Source organism: Psammomys obesus, unplaced genomic scaffold (assembly GCF_907164565.1).
Source record: "Psammomys obesus unplaced genomic scaffold, mPsaObe1.curated_primary_1811, whole genome shotgun sequence".
Classification (NCBI taxonomy): domain Eukaryota; kingdom Metazoa; phylum Chordata; class Mammalia; order Rodentia; family Muridae; genus Psammomys; species Psammomys obesus.
Genome location: NW_026593649.1, coordinates 17,761 through 34,316, shown reverse-complemented (window position 1 = coordinate 34,316; position 16,556 = coordinate 17,761). Strand labels below are relative to the sequence as shown.

General features: G+C 44.9%; 1 protein-coding gene across 1 annotated transcript in view; it reads left to right on the top strand.

Annotated features, from left to right (window-relative positions):
- Positions 1-1,584: 1,584 nt before the first annotated feature.
- Positions 1,585-16,556, top strand: part of LOC129684186 (myoferlin-like) — a gene marked incomplete at its 3' end in the record, with an annotated part of 32,489 nt that continues 17,517 nt past the window's right edge. Inside the window, exons 1-4 of the mRNA XM_055617260.1 lie at positions 1,585-1,627; positions 4,240-4,300; positions 12,039-12,147; positions 14,762-14,849. Coding sequence (XP_055473235.1) covers positions 1,585-1,627; positions 4,240-4,300; positions 12,039-12,147; positions 14,762-14,849 — 301 coding nt within the window. The remainder of the gene's footprint in view (positions 1,628-4,239; positions 4,301-12,038; positions 12,148-14,761; positions 14,850-16,556) is intronic.

Genomic DNA, 16,556 nt, shown 5'->3' with positions numbered 1-16,556 from the left:
CTTCCTCAGTCAAGGCTAGCTGAGGCGCATCTGATATAATTAGAGAAACGTTACTTCACTTCCTGATCGCTGCTCTAGTGGCTCTCCAGAAACCCAGGGATTGGGCTACTGCTATTCCACATGTAGCTGCAGCTAATCCTTGTAATAATCCAGTCAGACAGTCACATCCTCAACTGACAAATGAGAGAAATGTGGCTCAAGAGGCCCAGAAAATCCCTAGGGCCACCCAGCTCCTTAAGTGGAGCTAACTGGGGAACGTTAAAATCCCCATAGACAGAGGCCAGACCCTCTGAGGTTTGTTCTCCCTCTGTGTGTGCACGAGTGTGTGCAAACATGCTCTCGAGTTGAGAGTCAGGGGGCCAGAATGGGAGTGAGAGGACAGCCCGGTGAACTCAAGTATGGAAGCGTGCGCATGGGCACACACTCACATGGTCTGGGGGAGATTTGAAATAGAAAATGAACCTGACGGATTTAAGGTGTGAACTCTACTAACTTCCCGAACAAAAGTGCTTTTCAACTGGAGAAAATACAGAATCTGTGGTTTGGAATGAAAAAAAAAAACAAAACAAAACAACAACAACAACAAAAACCCAACAAAATTCTTTTCTGGGGCGAAATGTGGTCCTGCTTGTGAAAAGTTTGGGCTCTCTGCTATGTCAGAGACCTTGTCCTGAGAATGACATCCTCTCCTGGGAGTGCTTGGTGAGAGGTTAGGCAGCTGAGGGCAGTGCAGCTTTTCTTACGGGAGCAGCTCCACCAGCTGTGTGAAAAACTGCATAGACACCGGGGCACTGTGCAGTGGGATCCCTAGTTCTGAGAAAAATAATAATAATAAAACAGCAAGCAATAAACAAACCCTGCATTTCAGGGAGCAGGACAAGTGTGAGAAACCAGGGGCTGTTGCTGATGAGTATCTTTGGATGCTGCAGAAGTGTCATGATCATCTTATGTCAGAAACACAAACAGGCAGGTCTGGGCATGTCTGTGTAGGGCTTTATTTAATTTTATTTTTTGTTTGTTTGTTTGGTTTTGGTTGTTTGAAACAGGGCTTCTCTGTGTATCCTTGGCTGTCCTGGACTCACTATGTAGACCAGGCTGGCCTCAAATTCACGGAGATGCTCCTACCTCTGTCTCCCCCAGCGCTGACATTATAGGTGTGTGTCAGCATGCCTGTGTATGAAATACCTGTGTATTTCTACAGTGTCTTGATTTATGAAATAACGTTAAAGTCATAAAGTATGGTGGCTCCGTTAGCGGCAATTTGCCAGATAATCCCACTTTCCTTGGCAGCTGGAACTGAGACAATCTCAGGGTTGGTTTATTCCAACCTTAAGTACTAATATTAACTCCCAGATCACATGTTATACACCACACAGTAAATGTCTATTTTTGAAGTACATCTGTATGGATGGATGTGTGTCTGCATGCATGCATGTTGCATTACAGAATGGCTACCAAAAATTAAAAGAGTCGAGGCATTTCAAAGAAATCCAATGGGCCAAAGCTGGGGAACTGATTGTGAGGCAGAAACCAAACCCAGCTGCATGAGAGGCAGGGAAGCTGCTGCGGCTGCTGGCGCTAGAGATGGCGGCTGTAGGATTTAAGTGGACGGAGATGCAGCAAAGAGGTAAGAAGGGCAAGACGCAGTCTGGGCAGATGGACAGCTGAGTAGGTGAATGGACGGCAGGTCCGGATGAGTGAGCACATAGACAGGCGGATGGCAATTCCAGCAGGCAGCGTCAGCAGTGGGGACTCAATGAAACTGAAGCCCTTGGGACAGTTGGGAGTTCTCTGCCTGTTCGTCCCTTGACCACATAGCAGTGGTCTAGCATGACGGGCCACCATCACAGTGTTAGAAGTCCATCATCTCTTTATGGGGTCCAGGTGAGGAGGTTCTTCCTTGGTCTGGTGGGTCTGAGAAGCTCTTGGTCTGGGTTTTCTGACTGATTTTAATACGACCACCTGCCCCTACAGTCTCAACTGACCTGAGAAATTTATAGGGCAGCATCCTTGGTATTCCCAGGAATAGTTGTTGTTTTTCTCTTTGTTTTTTGATCTGGGTTGTGAAGGCGGTGTCAGACAGGTGGTGTCATTCACAGGTCCACCCAGATGCAGTCATCTTTGCCTCTTCAAAATGGAGTCAAAAGCTGCCTGTAAATGGACTCTCTCAAGGCAAGATTCCGCCTAGAGAAACCACTGTTTTAGGTGATAAAGGTGTGACTCAAGGCTGTGCATAGCCCAAGCCTAATGAGAGACTGAGGGAGGCCAGCGAAGTTCTCTTGTGAGTTCTCTTAGCGGTCTTGTGAGTAGGTCAGCATGGAGCTATGATGTGCCAAGGGGCGAAAGAGAAAGGCATTTTATAACAGTAACAGCCGTGATGACTCCATTGCTCCTTGGAGGCCAAACTCTTAGGAGAGGAAGCTTTGTAACTTACAAACAAAATTTCAAAGTCATTGGACTCTCTTCAAAGATAATGTTAGCTTACTCATTCATCCCACAAACACACAAGTGTCAGCAACAGCTCAAGGCACTGGGGACACGCCACACCTTTGATAGAGGCAATTTTGTCCAGAGGGTCAGGGTACAGTTCAGTGGAAAGGCAGAAGAGTCTGGGCTGGATTCTCAGCCCTGCAGAACAAACAAAGCAAGAGAAAACACACACTCATCTGAATGTAGGGACAGATAACCAATAAGTAATTGAATATATGGTAGCAACAGAGGATATGACATGCAGGAGGGTCTTAGTAGGGTTGTGGGGGTTGGGATAGATGTCCTGTTTAGGGCTGAACACTCAATAGAACTTATTCTCAGCACTTTGACCAACTGTCTGTCATCTCTGCTTAACTGTTGAGCACTGTAGAGAGAAGCTTCCAGCCAAGGTTGAGGGAAACACTAATCTATGGGTATTAACATAAATGTTTAGAATATAATTTGACAACAATAGCAGATTTCTCTCTAGGCCTGGAAGTTAACAGCCTTCATTTGAATGACAATTTCCTTTGATATAAAAAAGCTTTTTAATTTCATGAGAATCATTTGTTGATTATTGGCCTCATTTCCTGAGCAATCAAAGTCTTATCCAAAAAGTCCTTACCTTTGCCTATATAAGTGTGCTCCCTAATTTTTTTCTCTAGCAATTGCATGTTTGTCTATTAAGACTTATTTATTTATCTATTCATGTGTGCCTGTGTTTGTGTGGGTGCTTGCATGCATGTATATGCAGAGGCCAGAAGTGGGCATCATTGTCTTATATCATTCTCTGCCCATTTCTTTGAGGCAGGGTCTCTCCCTGAATCTGAGGCTTTTGTTTTCTTAAGCTGCAAACCAGCAAGCCCTAGTGTTCTCCTGTCATGTGGGTTCTGGGATTTGAACTCTGGTCCTCCTGACTGTGGAGCAAATGTTATTAACCTCAGAGCCCTTTCTCCAGTTCCTTGTTTGTTTGAAGTTTCGAGTGTAAATGGAGGAAAAAAAAATGTGTTTATGAATAATAAAAACTGACCTGATTCTGATGCTGAGAGAATTACAGAGTCTGGGAACTCCACTGACCTATTGCAGCAGGCAAGCTTTGATTTCGACCTCTGAGGACTGAGAAAACAGAATTGGTCAGGTAGAATGAGCAAAGTATCAGAGTACAGTCATTAATTACAATTATATGTATGTAGTGTGTGTGTGTGTGTGTGTGTGTGTGTGTGTGTGTGTGTGTACACATGCCATAGTGCACATGAGAAAACCAGAGGACATCTTGCAGGAATCAGCTCTCTTCTTCTACCATATGCATAACAGGAATCAATTTTAGTCATCATATTTAAAGACAGGAGCCATTCCTTGTTGAGCCATCTCACCTAATATTGAGGAGTTTGTGGAGAATGCAGAGAAGGCTTGTCCGTATCAGGTTTGGGAGGACCACTATATCTGCACATTACCCATTTATCTATCTATTCATCTATCCATCTATCTATCTATCTATCTATCTATCTATCTATCTATCTATCTATCCATCCATCCATCCATCTATCCATCCATCTATCTATCTAATCGCTTTACATGTTGATCTCAGGCCCTTCCCTCCTTTCTTCCTAGTCCCACCCTCATGTGCTCCTCCCTCATCTCCCCTTTCCTTCTCCTCAGAGAAGGGGAGGCCCCCAAGGGGCTGTTACCTTGTAAGATAGTATAGAATGGTTTTAAAATACCACTGTGTCCCCTGCTTCCTGATTTTGCTTGGCCAGCCACCTTCTCCAGGCCCCCATGAGAGTCCCTGGTATGACCATGGATATAAGAATCACCTCAAGGCTCTGGAGAGGTTAGTGGTTAAGGGCACCTGCTTTTTTAGAGCACCTGGGTTCACTTCCCAGCATCCACATGGTGAGTCACAGCCATCTGTAACTAGTTCCAGAGGCCCAAGCGTTCTCTTCCTTCTTCTGTGGTCAATAAGAATGCATACAATGTGTTAATATACATGCAGACAAACCTTTTATACACATAAAATAAAATTAAAAGGAAAGAAAAAGCATCACTGTAAGAAATAATCCAGTCTAGGCTCTGGGAATGTGCAGGAACCTGCTGCTGCTGCTGCTGGGAGCTTGGAGACAGTGCATTCTGAGGGACAGGTGAGGAGACAATCAGAGACCAGTGAGGAAGGGCCCCTCTGGTACAGTTGAGTCAGAGAACTGAGGGAATACTCTTGGAGGGACTTTCACCTTGGTAAGGAACTCTGGTGCTATGACCTGCTGTTACAGCTGTGTCCAAGAGGAAACTGTTCTGTGAAGAGTTCCTAGGGTCATCCAGTACAGGTACATACAGCTCAACCACTGCTGAATGAACTACAGTCGGGGAGAGAATTGGGGTTCAAGTCCCCACACTGCACAGCCAGTTGTGAACTTACAGCCAAGGGGCAGGGAGGGGTCAGTGGATGGAAAATTCCTAAGAGGAAACAACCAGAATAGGGAAATTCTGGCTAAACCAACCTAACAGGATTCCTGAAGAAGCCTGCTAGGGTGATCCCCAGTCCTGGGGGAGTTCTGGGAGACATGATAAGGAGTCTGAGCATTAAAGATGGTCAAGCAGATATCCTGGTTGGGGAACCTGTTAAAATTATTGGGGTTCCTTTGTTAGATCTGAACCTGAGGAGGAAGTTCTCGCTGTCTAGGAGAAGGTTCCTAGAAGAAAGTTTGTGCAAAGAACCTTTGTCTGCTGCCCCGATTCTCCTCCCAGTTTGGCGTGTCTTAAGGGGCCTGCTTAGCTCTCTCCTTATTCTCAGGACCAGGGAGGAACTTGATATAGGCACATCCCCAGAGCAGTGTGGGGAAGCAATACAGAGCTGTACAGGCCTGGCCAAAATGACAAACTTAGGCAGCGAGCCTGGGCCTTCAAAGAATGAGATAGCAGGGTCTTTTCAAACGGGGACTTAGGAACAGCTTGGAGAGTCTTTCAGGCCCCAGGCCAGTTGCATGCTGTGATTCCTCCCAGAGGAAGCCAGGACTGGCCGGTTACAGTCCCTATAAGCAGAAGCAGTGAGCATATGATTTATTTTCAAGCCTCCAACAGATCTTTCCTTTGTGAAGGATTTTCCAGCAATCAATCCCCATGGGCTTTGTCTCTGTTACACAGAGATGGGACCTGGTGTGCTGTGTGTTTGAGCTCCCCTGCTGACGCCCTCAGCCAGCAGGGTTCTTACTCACCACCCAGGCATGTGGCTGTGAGTGTGGGCCCAGCCAGTAGGGAGAATATTTCCATTCCTCTTTTTAAAAACCAATTCCTCTTTTTAAAAACCAGAGGAACAGGGCGATGAAGGGTTCTTAACTGACACCACATAACTAAGTTGAGTAGCTTGGCTCTCAATTCCCCCAGACCCTAATATAACACGTGGTTGCCAGGTCATTCCCATGGCTTAGAATGAGTTCCGTGTCATATGTAGAGGCCTGACAGACTAAAGGAGCAGTGACGTGTGTTTTCTTCAGTGTCAGATACACTGGCAGCTTGTTAGTTCCCCAGGAGAGCTGCAGCCCAAGGCCTTGGCATTTCTTCCACTCTAGCTTCCTTGTGGGACCGTAGCCCATCTGCTACAGTCTTGGGGGCAGTCCATGAGAGGCTCTTAGTTTTCTGCGAACCACAGGGCAAAGGGTCTCCATTACCACCACATTGTATCATCTTGGCCTATATACAGTATCACGGTAGTAATACGGAGGAAAAGGGGTCCTAGGCTCAGTGTCAGCTTCTTTAAAGGAAATCAGCTGAGCTGTTCCTTGTCCCTTGTGTGGGAGACTAAGTTATCATTCCCCATGTTCTCACAGTTTTCTGTATCCAGGCAACGGCCCAGCAAACAGGCCTGGCTGGCTGACCCGTGAGACGACGCGTAGGACTGGCCGTAGGCAGTGCTTCCTTCAGCTCAGTCAAAGGTCTCAGGAGCTGTATCTCTGTTTACATCTTTCACAACTCAGCCTCACTGTGAACATGACTTCGAGATTAATCTTTCCAGGCTTTTCTCAAAACAGTCTTTACTTACACACACACACACACACACACACACACACACACACACACACACACGCACACACACACACACACACGCACACCAAGTTTTCTTTACACACCCCCTCCCACAACAAAACCATCAGAATTTTATGCTGAGAAAGTAAACCTCAGGGAACTGGACTCTTTTGAAAAGAAGGAATTGAGGTTAAGTATATAATTGGCTACTTTCTCCATTTTCTGCCCCGCCTTCTGTTACTGCCCTCTCCCGGGGAAGGAAACCCAGCAGGCTGAGTCAGAGCCTTTCAGAAGCATAAAAACATTAACAATCGGGCCTTGTATGTGCCCAAGCCTGTTCTCTCCATTAGCCACAAGCCCCACGGTCCCCCCTCTGTATCATGTAACCTCACTGTGTTTTATGGTGCTGTCATTCTCTTCGTCTTTGCCCCTACATCTGTGACATTATAGATCAATAATTTTGAAGGCAGAAACCCTGCCTTTCATTATGAAAGTCTCCAAAAGAATCCTAGGAGTTTTACACATGCGCACATTTAAAAAAATGGTAAAGCCAGAAAAGAAATATTTAATATACAGTGGTTTCCTAAATAGACCTGTGTAGGACACATCACACACGTAAGCCTAGCCTGTGAAATCATTCACTTTCCTCCGTTTGTTTGCTAACAATGCTGTGGCTCAAAGAATGGAGGGACTCAGGCAAAGCCTCAGAGAGAGCTGGGACATGATTCTTGGGCTACAGCAGGGATTTTCTCAACCCTTGGTCCTCCAGGAGACTAGGTGATGTGGGAGATGCATTGGTCTGGGATGCTGATCAAGCCCCACCCCAGGCCTCTTTCCCTTCTGCATGGCCTAGCCATGGCACCCTGCCTGTTCTCAGGTTGTTTTACCACTGATAAGAGGCCCAGGTCATTCTGGCTCTAGCTGGCTTCAACAAAAGCAGATCAGGGCATGTTCAAGTGTGTGATGTCATTATCTTAGCCACAGAACTGCACCATGAATCACAGACTGAGAAGAATAACATTTGTTTCCCCGTCTCATGAGGCAAACAGCACATTTAGATAAAAGAAAAAGGAAGAGCACACATTTTATCCTTTGTGTGTATGAGTGTAAGGTGTGAATGCCTGTGGACTGTGTGAGTGTGTGTGTATGTGTGTGAATGTGTATGTGTGTGTGTGCCTATGAGATGTGTGTGTATGTGAGTGTGTGCATGGTGTGAGTGCCTGTGATCTGTGTGTGTGTGTGTGTGTGAGTGCGTGGTGTGAGTCCCTGTGATGGGTGTACACACTTGCCACTGTGCACATGTGGAGGTCAGAGGACAACCTTTGGGAGTCAGTTCTCACTCTTCACCTCACGAAGGAAGGCCCTCTCTTGTTTTCGCTCCATCTCCATGTACAAGATTCTGTCCATGCCTCCCACCTCCAGGCAGGAGTGCTGGGATTACAGGTGTGGGCTACATCCAGCTCATTTGCGTTTGTTTGTTTTTGAGACAGGGTTTCTCTGTGTAGCCTTGGCCTTGAACTCACAGAGATCCGCCTGCCTCTGCCTCCCCCGGTGCTGGGATAACAGGCGTGCACCATGGAGCCTGGCTCACGTCTAGCTCTTATCATGGGCCCTGGGGATCAACTTCAGGTCACCAGGCTTGCCCACAGGCAAGCACTCTCACCCACTGAGTCATCCCCCAACCCTCCCAGATAACGTTTAAGCATGTTATTAGTAATATATTGATCTTAACTTTTTTAACTTTAATTTTAATTTTTGTATGAGTGCTCATGTGTACGCCTGAACACCTGTGAGGAGGCCAGAGGCCAGCCTCAAGCGTCACTCCCCGGGAGCCAGGTACCTTGTGATTTAGACAAGTTCCCTCTCTCACTGGCACCTAGGCTACCTATCTGGTTTATCTGGCTTTCCAGCAAACCCCAGAGACCCCACCCTCACCCCTGTTTCCACTTTCCCAGCACAGGGATTAAAAGTGCGCACCCCACTTGTAAAGCAGAGACTGAACTCAGGTCCTAAAGTTCTGCAAGCCAGCACTTTACTGACTCCAGATTCCCTTTTCATTATTCTTCGAAATCTCAATTCGCCCACCCCATGGCTGAGTGCCCTGTTTAAAACCCATGAACCAAAGCTCTCCTGAGGTGTCTGTGGGAGCTCTGGGGTTTCGTGAGATGGTAGGGGTTACCGTCTTGCTTGGGGGAGGTGGAGTGAGGTGTATAGATCTGTCCTCGTCATGTTATAGGAATCAAACCCAAGGAAAGGGAAGATGACGCTCAAAGTATATGAATTATGGCTCTAATATGCTAATGTTCATTAAAGTGCTGTGTAAAGTTCTCATCAGCTCTCGGCACTGTCTGGTGGACCTGACTGCTGTGTGACCCCGGAAGCTGACAAAGGCTCACTCCTCCTTTTGAAAGCAAATGCCTTTTCTGTTGCTGGCTAGGGGCTGTCTCGTGCTATGTCAGAAGAGATGAGAACCTGCAATAGTTCCCATATGGTGAGAGTTGTGTGTATATGCAGCTCCATATCAGAATGTCCACACTTCCAAGACTCCATGGACAAATAGTCCAGATCCCTGGGCAAGCTGCGTGAAACTGCAGCCATGTTCTGGTCGTGTGCAATAGAATCTTCTCTTCCCAGAGAGGAAAGCAGCTAATGCCTGAGGTCACTGAGGTATGTGGTGAATTATAGACCGACACCTATAGTATGGTCCTATTTCTGAGGCCTGAGAATATGGATATATACCTGCCACCCTCAAAATAGTGTGCCTCTACCAACAGTGAGACTTCAAAAATGAATTTTCATACTGACCTCAGCCTTCACTTCTTTTTTTTTCCCCTGATGGTGCAAATGATTGAACCCAAGGCCTTGTGGATACTAGGTAAGAGGTGTACTCCAAACCCACTTCCAGATTTTTAAAAAAACTGCAATACATTCTAAAATAAAAGTTTTCTACAAAATGAATTTTCCTGCCTGTTACTTATGCCTGTGAGTATTTTTTGCCAAGCGTTACATGGAAATAATCAACCACACATGCTGTTGTTGGGGATTTTTTTGGAGACAGGATCTTACTATATACTTCAGGCTAACCTCCAACTAGCTTGTTTCTCTCTCCTGGGTGCTCAGATTATAAGTGTCTACTGAGAGCTGGGTGTGATGGTGCTGTCTGTAATGCCAGCACTTGGGGAAGCAGAGGCAGGCGGGGCTCTGAGTTTGAGGCCAGCCTGGTCTACAAAGCAAGTACAGGATAGCCAAGGCTATACAGAGAAACCCTGTCTTCAAAAATCAAAAAAGAAAAACAAAGGTGTGTACTGCCATATCTGGCTTACTGTAAATATATATATGTGTGTGTGTTATGAATAATATATATATACATATATATGTATTTTTCTCTTCTGCCAGGCATGGTGGTACATGACAGTAATGTCAGCACTTAGGATACAAAAATAGAAGGAATTATGAGTTTGTGCCCAGCCTAAGCTATGTAATGAGTTCAACTACATCCTGGGTTACTTAGTAAACTCACTTTTCTATTGCTGTGACAAGACACCACGACCAAGGCAATTTAATAAAATAAAACATTAATTGGGCTTACAGACTCAGTGGGTTAGATGATGGTGGAGAAAAAGGTATAATGGCAGGAGCAGCTGGGAGCTCACATCTCAGTCCACAAGCAAGAGGAAGAGAGCAGTGCACACTGGGAATGGCAAGTCCTTTGAAACCTCAAAGCTTGGCCCCAGTGACACACCTTCTCCAACAAGACCACACCCCCTAATCCTTCCCAAACAGTTCTGTCAACTGGAGGGCAAGTTTTCAAACATGTGTGCCTAAAGGGACCATTCTTAACCAAATCATCCACCCTGTCTACAGAACAAAACAAAAATAAATGGAATTCTCAATCTCTTTTGGCCTGGAAATGTGGCTCAGTGGTTGGGTGCTTGTCTAGCACCATACAAGGCCCCAAAAAACATTACATGCACAAAAATCATCTCCTTCATTACTTAGGACTTGGCGCTTGGTTCTCTATTTTCATTCTAGTGATGTTCTGTTTTATAACATTCTCCCTATTAATATACCACTGCAAACATAGGCGAGCTCTGAGTAACTGGACACCGTTCTTTCTACTTCTCTGTCCCCCTTTGTGATCTGCACACTCTAGGCTTTGTGTCTCCTTGGTCCTCTCCTCCATCCACATTTCAGGTTGCCTCCTCCAAGTTCAGACAGTTTTCCATGGGATACTATTTTGTCCCCTTTATGGATTATTGACTAACACCCTGTTTATGTGTGTGCTATAAAAAAATCCTTTAAAAACATGTCTTACATACATAAAATTTCCAGATATTCATTAGCAGTAACTGTAGGCTTCTTTATTCTTCCCATCATCCCACAAAGACCCTTTCAGGGCCTGCCATGTTTCAGACAATGTGTTGGAGCAGTGAGCAAAACAGAAGCAACTGGTCCAGGGAGAGCATGCTAAAGACAGACCCACGCACGCCTCTGTACATGGCTTGTGCAACAGGGAGAGGCAGAGTGAGTGAGAGACCTGCAGTGATTCCAGGGACCAGGAAGAGAGGGCAGAGAGTACATTCTCATTTGAATGCTGCTGCAGAGAGTATGGGCTAGCAAGCCAGCCCCAGCCTATCACCCAGAAGCCTAGTCTTAAAGTAATGCTTCAGGAAGGTTGACTTGGGGAAATATTGTTCTTTTTAAGTTCCTGTCACAGAGGACTGCCTTCTTTGCTTACTCGGGTTTTTCTTTAACCTCTCTGTGGACTCTGGTGGGGGGGGGCAGTATTCAGTTGTTCCCTTATTCATGATTGTCAGAATTTCGTGGACATTACAGTTGGACTCTCAGAGGACTCCTTGCCATGGAGAAGTAACATGTGTTTTGTTCACTGGGAAATACCCTGGCCCACGTTAATTATGTGGTGGTTTTAATGAGAGTGTTACTGGAGATGTTAGGGTCAAAGCCTGGGCCCTGGCAATCCTAACAAGGGAGGTTCAGCCACCGTCCTCAGGAAGCCAGTGAAAGAGACATATAGTAGCAAAAGGCAGAGAAAGGAGGTTTGTTCTGTGTGGCCACAGTGGGAAGAGAAACAAATGAGGAAAACTGACTGCCAACTACATCTCTGGGGCCCTGATATGAGGTTTAGAATTAATGGAATTTAATAGGAATGCAGCACTAAGTCGCCCTGACCAAGGTGTGGTCCCATTGTCAATGACCTATCCTTGTTAGTCTCCCATGCCAGGTAGTCTGACAGTTGTCAGAATTATGCCAAGTTTCTTCCTGGGGAACGAGCTCTTCTTTGGACTGGTACAACATTTTAACCTTTTCCTTCTCCTTGCATAAGTCTTCTAGAGAAATTCTATTTTCTTGGGGACCATTGCTTCCATGGTCTGTTAAACAAAGAGAGGGGTGCGTGTGTCTCTTTAGAGTATCTGCGTTCCTGTCGGGGCAGTTACAAGGATAGATGGGTGGACCAGAGAGCGTTGGGTGTTCATGGCCTTGGGGGCATGCCCCCACCTAGGCAGCTCTGCGCTTTCTTGTTCCCTCTGCAGATTAATTGGCACAGCAACTGTCTCCCTGAAGGACCTGATCGGGGACCAGAACAGATCCTTGCCCTACAAACAGATCTCCCTGCTAAACGAAAAGCAACAAGACACTGGGGTGAGTGTTCTTCTTTTGTGGAAAGACAAAATAAGGTGGTTAAGGAAAAAAATCCATTTAGGAGGACTTTAGTTTGACAATCAGCTCACTACACAAAATACTGGAAGTTTGGTTTCATGGTAAATGATATGGGCCCTATACTTAACTTCCGGTCACAGAACCAGTAAATTTGAGATTTGATTTGACAGAATTCCATATGTTAAGCAGAAACCCTCTGGTTACAGCTCAGTGCCATTCACATGGGTGTTGGCATTTAGCTTTGGGTATCTAGACTTTGGCGTTGGGTATCTTACATACCAGACAAAGAAGACTTGTATTACTTGTATTACAAAGAAGACTTGTATCTATGTTAAGATGATAGTAATATCATCGTCTTTACCACCACAATGGTGGCTGAATATATGATGATCCTAGCCCTTCTATATAAGCATATGTTTTCTGACATAAAACCAGAATTCAAAGTTCCTAGCAACCAAGAGGCTGAAACAGGTGAGTTTCAGCTTCATCTACATAGTGAGTTCCAGGCCATACGGGAATAAGACCCTGTGTCAAAAAAAAAAAAAAGTGTATTTTAAAAGTTGACTTCTTGAGTAACTCATGTTTAGATGCTATATGACTACTAAGAAGTCTTTGAACACTGCCATGCTCAGCCCATGACCTCTAACCCCTTCATTTTCCAGCCAACTTACTTTGCTTATGAGCCTGGGTCAAGTATTTATGCTAGAGGCCTCACTGTAAGCATGAACACAGTGAGGCCTCTCGGCATTCAAAGGAGAGGATGCCAGGGCTGCTGTGCCCACCTCTGAGGCTGTGAGCTAGTCATCAGTTAGGACTCTGATCACAACACATACATTCAAAATGCCCTCTGCCATCTGACTACCCAGAACCCAGCAGAGAGAAGTGATGCCATGGCAAGGTGGGATGTCGTGGTCTTTTCAGACTGCTGAGTTTGTTGTTTGGTTGGTTGTTTTGGGTTTTTTTTTTTTAAATGTATGTATGTATGTATGTACTGAAGCAACTGGGGCCACTGCATGTAAAATAGCAACCTGCAGACGAGGCACCATGGGCTCCCCTAGGTTTTAAAAGTACAATTTCTCATGTTAAGTTTGAGCCCTGTGGTGCCGGCACACCGCCTTCATATTGAACCTTGGTCTGTGAATGAATAGCCACAAGTGCTGCTCTTGAGACTGTTTGCTATGGGACTGTAGGTAGGCCCGTTGACTCGGTCCAGTGTCCCCAGGCCGCTCTCATGCTCATCCACATTCACTGTGATGAGCAGACAAAACAAAACAAAAAGAAAACAAAAAAAAACAGGAGCCGTACAGACATAGATGTCTACACAGGCATGTGTGAGAGTCATTGGCCACAGCAAAACCAGTAAATGCAGGAAGAGAGGCCCAATTAGATATGGCCTTCAGATAAATAATGAATCATGTTTAGTCTAACTATGTCCTAAATATTAGAATATGCTATTCTGTATTCCATCTTCTTGAATTTTCAAAAGTTTTTATTTTATGTGTGTGGGTGTTTGTCCTGTGTGCACCGTGCGTATACAGTGAACACAGAGGCCGGAAGGTGTCAGATCACCTGAGACTGAAGGTACAAGGCCTCCACGCCGGTGCTGGAAATAAAATTCCGGTCCTCTGCACGGGAGTGGTAGTTGGTGCCCTTAATTGCTGAGCCATCTCTCCAGCCCCTCTATTGTATCTTCTAACCTGACGTATGGTGGGGTAGGGTTGAGAGTGGGGATGGAAAATCCTTTTGTCTCTCCCAAATTTGCATATTAAAATGCTGTCTTTAAAAGAAATGACCGTAATAGTAAATGGGCCTATGTTTGGTGAAATAAAAATTGGCAACCCTTCTTCAAAGTTAAGCATGTATTTCAGTGGCAGAACACTAGTGTATTTGGTTCCCTGATACTTCAGGAACAGGAGGGGCAGTTTTGTTTTGTTTTGTTTTTCTAATTTTCCCAGCAAAAATTTTTTGAAGTCTTATAGGTTCATGAAATATAAAGACATAAGATCTGCTTTGTTGCTCTTTTTGCTCGATTTCTAGGCAGCCTGGGATCACAGTTAATGCAGGAGGGATGTCAGTTATGTTTAACATTATGATTTGTACGTTTGTCTTTTCTTTAATCAGAGATGGCTTCCCTTTCATTCTATCTTATGATTGTGCCACTATATGCCTTTTTTACTAGTCATTTAAAATTCTTCCCTGGAGAGAAATATAAAAATAAATCTCAGCGATTAGTGTTCATGAGCAACAAATGAACTGGTCATTCTAAATGAGCCTCTCTGGTTGTAATTCTATGAGCAGAGGCTGTCTCCACTGCGAGAAAGAAGCTAGTCACAAGCTCACTCTTGCTTGTTACAGCACTTACTTTAGTCAGTGAGGTTGTCCTTGGCAACCTGTGACAAAGTGGCTTCTTCCCTGCTCTGCCCTGGCTCACCTGGAATAAGACAGGAATAGACCATTGTAACATCATTGTAACATCCCCATCTTTCCAGTCTCACTTTCTTGCCCAGCCCTTTCAAGACTCCTGCACCTGCTAAGTGTCTGTCTGTAATATTCTTTTCCCTTCACTGACTCTGTGCAATGCGTTCTTTCTGCTCAGGCCACCATTGACCTGGTGATCGGATATAGCCCACCTTCAACTCCACATCCAAATGACCCAAGCGGGACCAGCATGCCAGGCATGGGAGGTAAGCTGACCTTCCTGATGGCCCAGGTTACCCCAAGGAGACTGTTCCCCAAGGAGAATCAGTTAAAGCACACGAAGAGAGTCTCTGGAGAAACTCTGCCTTTACAATGTTCTTAGCTCTGCCCACCAGACAAGCACATTTCCAGTAGAGGTGGTGATGAAACATCTCTCATGGTTAGCACTCTCATTGCGAGTTGTCCAGTACATACAGAGGCTGCAGAAACATTATGGTGTTGCTGCAACTTTGTAATTTCCACTGAATACAATGTCCCAGCTTGTGAGGTCAAGAGCTTCTCTACTCTTCTTCATGTGTCATGGCTCCCAGAGGTGTGATTGCAGGGATGTGTTCTCAGCCACCTGTTTCATAGCCAGTGCCCTTGGATGCCCCCTTTTTTCTGAGCTGTGATCCCCTTCTACCCTTCCTCCCACGCCCAGCACCAACTCAGTCCACTAATCAAGTGTTTGCTTCAGCATGAGCCAAATGGCTTCCTGGGTCATTTTGTCATCAAATGTCACTCGAGACAGGGTTAGCCTGTGGCTTCTGGAAATGGTTTCACTCCTCAGGTAGAGGGAAAGTCTCTGCCTGACGATTCGTTATTTCACAAAGCTGAATTTTACTTCCCATGATGTTTTCTGCAGCATGATAGTGGTAATGAAAATAAGTTTTGTCCAAATGAAACAGAAAAGTGTCAAGAACGAGCAGTTTATTAACCTAAATAAAGTAGACAGACACTTTGTCTCTTTAGATTGGCCATAGAAATCTAAAATACTCTGTGCCACAAATATGTTTTCCCCAGAGCAAGGCTCTGCTTCCTCAGAAATGATCCATCCTGACAGGGAAAATATACAACCCTCCCCTGGCTCCCTTTACCTGAGGCAGTTTCTCATTACTTGGCAGATGTCAAGTAGCTGCCCAAGAAGCTGCCTCCCTGACACTCAATGACAGGCACTAGGCAAGCACTGGCCAGGTCTTCCACAGAGATTCCCATAATCCCAGCTGGCCTGACAGGCTGGACTGAGGTAGAGATGAGTCAGAATGAAGGTTCCTTGAATTTGGGTTTTTAAGACCATCACTATTCACTATTACTGCAAAAGAGCTGTCTGTGTCAGGGAACAATGCAAGTATATATCAAGTATAAATCAAGACAAAATTTCTTGATTTAGGAAAAAAAAAGGAATGATTCATTGTTCTGTAAATATTCGTTGTTATATAAAATGATTGCTAACTAAGGCTGGGTCAGTGTGACATTCAGAATTCTGGCTTCATACTCAGGCTGAAAGTCTTATATACAAAAAAGGGAAGGAAGAAAGAAGGAGAGGAAAAGAAAGAAGGATAGAGAGAGAGAGAGAAAAAACTAATTTACTAATTAGTAAAAGCTACCATTGGCTTTTACTGTTGAACACTTTAATGACATACACAGGACGTTAGGCCTAGAATTATTACCCCTTTAACTAACTCTTAAAGAATTACCATTTTGTACAAAAGTAATAAATGCTTCCCTTAACTTACATAGATATTTTCAAATTTTTGAAATTTTAGCTTGTAAGCTTTTTGAATACAAAAGAAATATCTGCTTATTAAAATGCAAGCATCACAGGAAAGACTGCAGAAGACATAGGAAGGGGGAAAATATATCTCATCCTCCTGAGATGTGTCTGCCAGCAGCTACTGACAGTAATGAGTTAAAGGCATCCACTCACACAGTGG